Source organism: Dipteris shenzhenensis, chromosome 22, assembly GCF_047967505.1.
Source record: "Dipteris shenzhenensis isolate YYH24624 ecotype China chromosome 22, Dip_SZ_1.0, whole genome shotgun sequence".
Classification (NCBI taxonomy): Eukaryota; Viridiplantae; Streptophyta; class Polypodiopsida; order Gleicheniales; family Dipteridaceae; genus Dipteris; species Dipteris shenzhenensis.
This window is the reverse complement of record NC_141617.1, coordinates 25,995,564-26,006,472: the sequence shown is the minus strand read 5'-3', so window position 1 is coordinate 26,006,472 and position 10,909 is coordinate 25,995,564. Positions and strand designations below refer to the sequence as shown.

General features: G+C 46.1%; 1 protein-coding gene across 1 annotated transcript in view; it reads left to right on the top strand.

The window, feature by feature from the left end:
* The first annotated feature begins 441 nt into the window (after positions 1 to 441).
* Positions 442 to 10,909, top strand: part of SIR (sulfite reductase) — a 33,282-nt gene continuing 22,814 nt past the window's right edge. Inside the window, exons 1-2 of the mRNA XM_087393193.1 lie at positions 442 to 698; positions 866 to 1,171. Of these exons, the coding sequence (XP_087249319.1) occupies positions 956 to 1,171 (216 nt within the window). The 5' untranslated portion in view covers positions 442 to 698; positions 866 to 955. The remainder of the gene's footprint in view (positions 699 to 865; positions 1,172 to 10,909) is intronic.

Genomic DNA, 10,909 nt, shown 5'->3' with positions numbered 1-10,909 from the left:
TTAGGACGGGTTCAAACCAGGTGCATTGGTATGCTTAGCCCAATAAAAGATATGGGCCCAGAGTATGAGCAAAAAAAATCTCGTCCGCCCTTAGTAGGCCACTCTTGAGTGGATTAGAACCCATGACCACCTGCCACAAATTCCACATACAATTGAATGCTGTTCTTTTGATAAAAGTTGGTGGGCGGGTGGTGTGAACCACCACGCGTGGTGGGCGGGTGGTGTGAAGCGGCCCTTAGTGAAGGAATGGAGTGGGATGGGATGATGGTGGTGGAGACTCTAGGGGGGTTTGAAAGGACAGCAAAAGGAGACCCATCAACATCTTGGAGGTGTCATGCCAACGAAGCAATCAACCCAAATCGTCATCTCCATGGTCATCTTGCACAACAAGGAGGAGAATTAAACAATTAATATTTAACATCAACATTTTATTCTCTTTTTCCGTGTGTGAGTAGAATCCTTAGAAGTTAGTACTTTCTGATGCTTAGTCTTTGAGCTCAATTTTGCCTCAGAGAATGTGCTCTGGATGTTGAGATTTTAGAGAAGTTTTGGTTGCTACGAGCTTTTGAGGCGGTTGCTGCGAGCTCTTAGATTTCTGGGTTGCTCTGCGATTGCTCTGATAGATTTCTGCGTTGCTCTGCTATTGCTCTGATAGATTTCTGGGTCGTGGGTTTTGGGTTTATCGCCCTTCAGTAGAGGTGATCCTCTTCGTTTCGTATTCCCCTTGGATTTCGATGCAATGCATCTGGACATCTTTGCCTTTGTTCGTTTTGTGCTGCATTTTCAATCATATATCTGTCGTATCGCTTCCTTCCACCCTTGAGAGGCATTGTATTTTGCTGAAACTGCCTATTCCTCTTTGTAGATTTGATAAGCTTGCGTTCGACCCAAATACCAGCGCCAGCAGTCTGGTACAAACGCCGTTCCGTAAAGACTCGCAGACCCGCTACCGGAAATGGAGACTGCGGCTGCCTCGCAGATCAAATGCTCCAGTACCTCCATGGCGGTTACATTTTATCACGAAGCAACGCCCTTTACCCGCTCTTCCATTCTCATTACCGGTTTTACTACTTTCGATGGCTTAAGAGCGATCAAGGGCTCCCTCGCTATTCCTCGCAAAGACCGTGGACAGAACAGGAGCAATTCCTTAATTGTGACAGCTGTTGCATCTGTAAGTTTCACGTGCGCCATCTTGTTTCCAAAGTGTGTATGGGTGGCCTTTGTTTCGTGCTGGGCATGTGAATAGATGCGAGCTTTTCCAATTGTCCAAGAAAACTTATCTGTGCTTTTTAAACACATAGTATCCCGTCTTGCTGTTTACGTTGTGAGCAGCACGCATTGCAGGTCAATTAGAAATAAGCATTACGCGAACAGACTGGTCGGACAACAGCTTTTCCTTGGATCCATTGTCTTGTTAGAGTCACTTGACAAATTCTCTGTGTATACGTTGCAAATAACATTTTAAATATCAATCAAGAATCATTGAAAGCATGGCTCCTTGCGAGCGGACCTCCAATATGTATGGATGGATGGAGAGAGAGAGAGAGAGAGAGAGAGAGAGAGAGGTGATGTGGTTAATACAAGGCCCAACAAGATCTATGAGACGAAAGAATAGCTCCTTATATGTTGGACTCTTGACTATGTGTCAAACTTTCTGGCCACATTGTGTGCCAAATCCAAAAGCGTTTAGCTATCTGAATAGGTCCTTTAGCTAGAGGCCAATCGAATTGGGGATATACGAGAATGACTACTATGTAGTTTGCTAGGTGTCAGCTTTTAAGGTATGGATGCTGTATTTCTATGGTGTGCTCATATGCTTGATTTCTATGGATTGAGATTATGTGAGCTGGTCCTCATGTTGCATATGTGGCATGGATTTCTTCTTGGAGCCTATTGGGCCCAAGAAGATAGTTCAAGTGTGCTGGCCTGGTCCGGCCTGATTTGGTTAGCCCAGGCTGGAATGGACCTAGTGCTTGACTCATCCTTGGACTAAGGCTCACAATGGGGCAACGGCGTATGACAAAATATCCTGATTTGGGAACTTATGCTATACATTATGCTCTTGATGATGAGCTTAGTGTGTCACAGTTTGGATACTTTTTGTGAATGATCGAAGCAAGATGCCGTCATCGCAGCTGAGCGGATACTAACTAGTACATGCTCATTACAGATACAAATACACATAGCCCTGTACTTCGTCGATGATGTGTGCACACAAATTGTTATTCTGTTGATGTCTTTTGTCGACTCTAAACACTTTACGAGCAACCCGAACAAGCACACCCAACCGTGATCCGGAGTACTACTCACCACAAAGGCGGATCACCAAGCGCCTATATGACAACCAAGAACTGTTATGACCACCCAAATGCCAACATGTTAAAGTATTGCTATGGAACCCTACACCAATTTTACAAACTTTTGTTAGATGACACCAATGTGATAAACTTCCATTAGATGAGATGTCTACAAGTAACAATTTGCCATAGCATAATGTCAAACATAGTATAATCAATCCACTATGCTTCACACTGTGCCAATTGATGTGTTTGTAGTTGCAGATGCTTCACAAGGCATCGACTCAAACACTTCACCTCTCCAACCCACTCTTCATAGGTTGGATCCAGATCTACTGCCCTGAGACCAATGTTACAACCACAACACAAGCTTAGGCATAAATAAGAAGAAAGCGAACTATGGAAGACACTGGTAGATTTCCTATAACATACTACCAATAGTCACTAGGAGAACTAATCTGCCACTCCTAAGCCTAGTAGTCACCGACTAATTATATTTTAGGACACTTAAGCATACTTGGACCTGTATACTCTCAACTGTACTGATTGTCCTACTTAGGCACTACTAGCCCCTTAACCGCTTTGGCTCAACTAACTAGGACCACTGTCTTAATTCCTTAATTTCCTAACCCAAACAAGTCAAGCCAATGAAGGAGTCAGGGAGGGTCTTAGCTTGATCTTAGCTCCACCAGCTCAATTCGAGAGGAAGCAACAACCTAAGTGGATGGGATGATAGATATAGAGGGAGCACCAACGACTTAGTTTGATGAATGGGTAATTTTGATGCATGTAAGGAAGGAGAAAAGAAAAAGGTCTGTTTAAGTATTCGGAAGACCCAAAAGGGTCTATGATACTAAAAGAGGCTGATACAATGAATTGATGGGTGAGCCGCTAAACGGGCATCAACACCCATGATGCATACATGAAAAATGCATAGTCCTACCCATAAAAGCAAAAGACTCTCTTGGTGGCATCCGGCAAGACTGTCAACTCTAGGAGGGGGGCGTCGGTGTGTGAGGGTGTTGTAGGGCAAAAGATTATGTGATAGGGCGTTGGCGGCTGTCACATGTACAACCCACTGACGTCTCCTGGCTGTAGCCCTGCGGTGAACAAGTGCCACAGTCACTTCCATGGGTTGTGCGTTTGGTCGAGCAAACATCGAGGTAATGTGTCCTAGCGTGATCCGTGCCTCTGTATGCTGGCAAATCTGCCGTGTCTCTAGCTCTAGCTCTAGCTTGGGTCCCCGTGTTTGTCGCCTTTGTGAGCCCTCTTGATCAAAACTCGGTGATCATACTCTGTGCAGCGTCTAGATGTGTGCCGTGGTCTCCCCGACGTGCTCTGAGCAACCGCTCCCTTTGCCAAATGGCCTCAAACATGAAAGTTGCCAAGCACCGTTGGTCTGGAGGATAGGAGGTTGGGTAGGGAGCCGAAACCGTCTTTGAAGAGGCAGTGGTACTGACCTCTGATCTCGTACTACACTGGGCACCTGCAAGCAAAATGCTCCTTAGACTCGCTCTCTCTGGGAATCGCATAGAGTGCAGGTGCGGCCCTACCCTCCGCTCGACCACTCTCTATATGGAGGCGGTGCGATGAGACCCAATGTCATGAAAAGAGAAATCACTAATCCGTGATTAGGAGACATTGAAAACATTATTATATATTATATGCCAATGGTGGAACATGTATTTGTATTTATAATGGACACCGACCGATTTGTTATGGCGGTGGATCATCTCAGTAGATAGGACTAGTCGAGTTGGAGCCACTACTTCAGACGGCATCGAATTTGGACATGTGATACTTATTCTATTAATAAAAATGTGCACACACGTGTCTAGGTCCTAGGGGCAATAGGAAGGGAAGGGTGCATGCATTAAGGTGCATTGAATGGTAGATGCATGGGTCATAGGCTAAGGGTAGGTGTAAATGGGAAGATGGAACTTGAGTGATCTCAAGGGACATTAATGAAAGGGTATCACCCTTTCATTGTGAATCTCACGTAGCATTCTTCACTCACCTTGCATTCATCCGCCATCTCTCACACACTTTGCATGTAGGTCGAAAATAGAAACAAGTACTTTCATGAGGGCGCTCTTCCCCATTGGAGGGCCAATCGGCATTCAAATTCTGCATGCATTGCACTGCCCAACTGAGATCCTCATGGAGTGGGGGAGGTGTATCCACGTTTATCCTGGTGGGTCAATGAAGTCCCCCTCCGAAATCCATAGGCAGTAGTCTCTTATTCACAGGGAGCTCTTGTGGTGCTAACCAAGTTCAAATGTGTGTAGCTGTAAGAGATCCTCTCGTATGACCTGGTTCACCTCGTGGTAGGTGAGCGGGATAGAGGGGGTCTCAATGCTATACTAGAAGGGGGGTAATCTGTCTATGTCAATCATACCATCTGCGAGTATGTGCATACCAACACCCCTTTGTTGCCAGTGTCATGGAGGAGCATAAAGCCAGCCATGGGAGCCTACGTTGCCCTGTGGTGTAAGATCCATTTGCGAACGCGGAACAGATATGTGATGACCTGGAATGCCGCATCTAGCTGTGTGGGGATGACCCGAACTCGGCCAGGACTATCTGATGTTGAATAGAAGGCTTACTACGGATCATCCGTGAAAGCATGAGAACCTGAAGTCTCTCGACTTGAGCCCACTGCGTATCTAAAAGATCAGGCCCCCACAAGGACTGCCATACATACCTACGGGTTGGACCAGCGAGACAAAGAGGAGAGACTTGGTCTGAGGGTCCTGGAAGTGAGAGTGAAAGCACTGTTGCTCGAGTCTGGCTAGCACAACGTACCCCCTACTCAGTCGAGCTTGCAGTGTAAAAATCAAGCTGGAGAATAGGGCCCCCAAGTAGGTGTAGGATGCAACTACCTCCATCGGCAACCCATCCAAAGTGAAATGCTCTCTGTGCATGGCTGCACAGGATGTGTTGAAGATCATATCCTTGGTTTTGCCAAGGTTGACCTTCAAGTCGTGTGTCTCATAGAAGGCCTACAGTGCATCAAGATGTTCCTTTGCAGTGGAGTATAGTAGGACCACATCATCCGCATATAGCAATATCTCCGGCTAGAGTCCCTTCTAGGGTCCCGATAAAGGTCTCAAGCTCATCATTGTAGAGGCCAATCAAAGTCGGTGATAATGGATAACCTTGTTTGACCCCAATAGTGCTCATGATCTCCTCTCTCCATCCTGCACCAGTCCGAACCCTACTTGAGACTCTTAGAAATTGCCTTAATTGCCCAGATGATCTCCTGATCGTATCCCAAGTCTTATAGGCATTTTATGAGTCAGGCTCTTGGTACTGTGTCAAAAGCCTTGCAGAAATACACAATGCAACAATATACCCTCTGTCTCCGTGCCCTGGCCTCCTCAATGACCCCTCTGAGTGTGAGTATATGGTTGATGGTGTCGTGGTCTACCCAGAAGCCTGCGTGCCCCATGGCTTTGTGTCATGTGCATGGATCATATCTGACGTGTGCTTAGGCACGCAGGACTAGCTTTGATAGCTTGGGGAGGCTAGGGGCTAGGCACGCGATTCTCAGGTTGGGTTGCAAGGGCAATGGACGAGGTTCTTGCTATGTTTGGCGGCACTGGGCTAGAGCCTATATAAGGGGTTCAGGGGTTCAATTTTCATTCACGCAAGTTAGAGCAGGTCTAGCTCTTCCTTGCTGGTCTGGATCCTGGATCGTGTTGTGGACGCGCATCTGCTTTCGAGCGTAGCCCGGATTTCCAGCGCAGTCGTGAGGCCATACGGGCACCTTCTGGTGGTATGGGACGCCAGGAGGTTGTGGACTGGTTGGATGTGGATGTTCGTGCTAGCAGCCCAGCCTGTTGCTCACGGGGATGCTCGGATTCTATGGGTCTTAGACCTGTAAGAATCATGGTTGGGTGGTGAGCATGCCTGCGCCTCTCTTTGTGGTTCTGTGATCTGTTGTTTGTGCTTGTGTGCAGTGTAAGAAATCCTAGATTTACTATATTTAGAAATGTGCTAAGGAACAGAAAGGAGACTGAAATAGCAGAGAACAAGGAATAATTGTATTGCTTGAGTGTCTGTAGTGTATCTGTAGTGTGTCATCCATACAATTGGGCCTCTCTTATATAGAGAGTGAAGAGTCACACATGAAAAGGTGTGTACTCCAAAGTGTATGTGCCTGTTTTTTGCCTTCAGTGAGGTCAATAGTATCAAAGTACATGCGCAATTTTACGAGCCATTGGTCAACTGTTCGGCGATTTCGTTGACCAGTGTAGGCTTCCGGAAGTTTAATGTCAAGTCTTTTAGTTTTGGAAGCTTGGAGTAAACGGTAGAGGGCACGGAGTTCAGCGTTTTCTACCTTTGGTGGGAATGAGTCCACATAGTCGTCTGGTTGCATCACGTCATCCTCTGTATGTGTGGTACTGTGAGAATCTTGGAGTTGTTGGACTTTCTGGACCAAGTCGGAGATGTTGTCGTGAAGCTGGGAAATTTGAAGTTGAAGTAGTGCTTCGCCTTGAAGTTGACTTTAGGGGTCTTTTTTGGACTTGAGTCGCTTATCTTCGGAGAGGTTGCACGCGAGTGTTGAGACATATCTGAGGTCCCTGTGAGAAAAGCACGAACCTGCGCTCTAGTTTGTACCATTCCTGGAAGAAGATTCGGGCTGCTCCTTGAGGTTGCTCATGTTGGAGGGGGCAGGAGAAGCAGGGTGGAACCAGCCGTGGAAATCTGGTAAAGGAGGTCCTCTCTGAGGTAACACTGGTGATGCCGAAATGGGTGTTACTGCTTGTGAGAGTACAGGGGTAGGTTGTAGAGTCCACGGATCTGAGAAGGGATAAGGAGCTGCTGTCCGAAGTGGAGGATATCTAGGAGAAGGAGTGCCTTCAGAGTGTAAATACTGTCTTGGGGAAGGTACAACCTGTATAGGAGGATATCTGGGAGCTGAAGGAGGTGGAGAGTACCCTGGAGATGCTGAAGCTGAGGGGTAAAAGTCTCTCCAAAGATGGACAGCAAACTCGTGAGGAATATCGGGTTCTGGGTATCTACATGTCTCGTGGAACACAACCTGGACTGTGCTGAGGAAGTAATGTAACTGAGGTGCCTCACGCAGAAGGTATGTGGTCCAAGTCACTGGAAGGGCATGTGACACAGAAGACCCACGATGCAAAAGCTCCGAAATGGGCTGGTTGTGCAATCTGAACACGATACTGTGTGGTAGATGATGCCTGAGGTGTCCTAGAAAGGACTGGGGAATTACCAGGGGTTTCCATGCTTTAAGGAGGAGGCTTTCATTTGCTTTAATTTGATAATAAGCGTCAAATAACAATATGAAAGAGAATCCTTAGAAATAGAATGGAAAGAATCCACCTGGCATAGATTAGATCTGCCAATTAGTTGCATAGAATGGCCTGAAAATCTCTGTCCGGAGGTCTATTTACTATCTTTGCAGGTTCACGTTAAGTGTGAGCAAGAAAAAGGTGCTTGGCGAGACTTTCGAGGCAGATAGGGGCGTTGGCAGAGGCGTGGTGCAGAAAAGGGCAGATTGCGTGGAACCAAACACGCGTTTCCTGCGTTGATTTCAGAGGAAAAATGCCTGTGGGGTGCGAGGAGCAGATCTGGGCCTGGCTGGTCGGAATTGGAAGGCATAAAAAATGACTTTAGGCAGGGTTGCGCTAAAAATTTTTACGCTCATTCTCTCCATCTCTTCCATGCACAATGTGCACGGGTATCCTTCTAGCGGAAAGAGATGTATCAGATAGGCGCTAGAAGGTGGGGGGCATTTCCTACAGGCAGGAGCGAAATTTGCTTTGATACCACTGTAAGAAATCCTAGATTTACTATATTTAGAAATGTGCTAAGGAACAGAAAGGAGACTGAAATAGCAGAGAACAAGGAATAATTGTATTGCTTGAGTGTCTGTAGTGTATCTGTAGTGTGTCATCCATACAATTGGGCCTCTCTTATATAGAGAGTGAAGAGTCACACATGAAAAGGTGTGTACTCCAAAGTGTATGTGCATGAAGAGGTGTGTACCCCTTGTGAAGGGTGTGACCCGTGATGAGAGGGTACATTACAATAGAAGTGTCTCTTTAATAGAATGTCTCTTGTGAAGGGTTGTGCCTCATAGGAAGTGTCCCGTCGAAAGGGCATACCCTTCCACAAGTGTCCATTCATCAAACCATCCATAAGTCTAGATATAGAGAAAGGAATACGTCACAGATTGTGACATGCAGGTCCGGATTCCCAAGAGCGATTGGTGGTAGTGTTAGTTGGTACAGAGCCACTCCTGGATGGCAAATTCCGGTAGGAGAGCGATTCTTGTTTGGATCTTCCAGGTAGGTGCGAATTTCGTTTTGCACTGCTTTGGTTAGGAAGTGATCAGTTTTCGTCGGTATGTAGGGAAGGAGTGATCTCCATGTGTGGGAAGATGTGCACTGGTTGGCTTGGTGCCTGTATGGATGGGTGATTTGTCAATTCGTTGGAGAGGAAGGGGTGAAATTGAGGAAGGATGGCCTGCCAATTTTTTGTGTTTGGAAGGCGTTTTTCCATGGTAGGAGATGCATTTTGATTGGGAGAAGAGGCTCAAGGTAGAGTTTTCGGTTGGAAAGCTCAGAGGTGCACTAGTATGCAGGCATTGACCCTGAGAGATAGGGAAATATCTCCGTCAGATTGAGGAGAGATCGCAAAAAGCAACCTTGTTTTTTTGCCAAGGTAACCCTAAAAGCAAGCAACCAGATCTGGATGCCCTGCTTTTTCAAGCGTTTGGGCATCAGTTAGAACAAAACCCCACGTTAGACTGTGGTCCATTTAAGGTTATCCGAAGAATTGGCCAAGTTGCATATGAACTGGATTTGCCTCCTAATGTAAGGATTCATCCAGTCTTTCATGTCAGTAGATTGAAAGAAGTACTGGGTGCTAGAGGATCAGGTAGTTACTCTCAGGAACTTATAGAGGTTGAAGTTTTGACCTTTATACCGCACAAGCTCGAGAGTATTCTTGGATTTTGTGAACATCAAGTTAGAAATCAGACAATCACGGAATACAAGAATAAGTAGAAGGATCGTGTCAAGGAGGACTCTACATGGGAGACATTGACTAACCTTCAGAGAGAGTTTCCAGACTTTCTTATGAACTCAGGAGTGAGCTCTTAGAGGAAGGGGGGTATGTCATGTGTATGGATGGTATCTGACGTATGCATAGGCACACATGACTAGCTTTTGATAGCTTGGGGAGGCTAGGGTCTAGGCATGCGATTATCAAGTTGGGTTGCAAGGGCAATGAACGAGTCAGGGTTTCTGCGATTTTTAGAGACACAGGGCTAGAGCTTATATAAGGGGCCGAGGGGTTCAGCTTTCATTTCATGCAAGTCAGAGAAGGTCTAGCTCTTCCTTGCCAGTCTGGATTTTGGATCGTGTTGCGGATGTGCACTTGCTTTCTAACTTAGCCTGGATTGCCAGCGCAGTATTGAGGCCATACGAGCGCCTACTAGTGGTATGGGATGCTAGGAGGCTGTGGACTGGTTGGATGTAGATGTTCATGCCAGCAGCCCAGCCTGTGGTGCCTATGAGCTGTGAGCATGCTTGCACCTCTCTTTGTGGTTCTATGATCGGTTGTTTGTGCTTGTGTGCAGGTCCCAGGAGTGATCGTGGTCATGCCACTTTGAGACCTCAAAGCTTTGTGAACAGGCTAACCTCTGCGTCAATCCGAGGCATAGATCTTGGACATAACATGTCTAGTCATAATGGTTCTGTAGTTTTCCGGACTCATAGGATCCCTTGCCTTGTGTATGGGTGTGATGGTTTTTAAGCATCCAAGTGTGTGGACAGCCAGTGCATACTGCTTCGTTGAAGAGCTTTGCTAGGATCGGGGCCAGAGTATCTATCCCATTGGCAACAATGAACTCAGTGCGTAGGCCCTCATGATCTTTCGCTCGGCTGTTGTGAAGCTTTCGAGCTGCATGTTTGACACCACCGACTGTGAAGAGCGTGCATGAAGTGGGGTGAGGTACATCTGAGAGCCTCTAGGGACTTAGGCATAGTTTGTAATCAGATGCTTCGAGTACATTTTGCCTTGCTCTTTGCAGTAGTAATATTAAACATGAATCATAATGGCATTTGTGAATCACAGCACACAGTTGTGAATTGTGGCACTGGCATGTGAATGCATTATCTTTTATGTTTACTAGTTTGAGGGGGACTGTTGGATATTTGAGAGAGAGATGTATACCGGCAAACAGAAATAATTTTGAAAACACATAATTTTACTCAGAAATATTCACTCAGAACTTTATGTGCAGGTTTTGGACATTTAAAGTGCAACTTTCTACTTGTATATTTTGGAATGAAAAGATTGAAAATTTAATTGGTTTACTTTTTTCATGTTTGAAAAGTAACACTCTATAAGTCTTTCTTTTGCCAAAATGAACCCTTAATTGGAAAAGCCTGAAAAGGGAGGCTAAAAATCAACATTAATGACGATGATAGTAGGGACACGGTAAGGTTTTGGAGGTTAATTGATGATTGGGATGAGTGGCTGGGACTAACACGGAGCTCCACTTTGCCAATAGGCAATAATTTCTTGGAAACTGTTAGCCTCTATGGTTAGCTCCATGGAGCGCAGTTGGACATTCA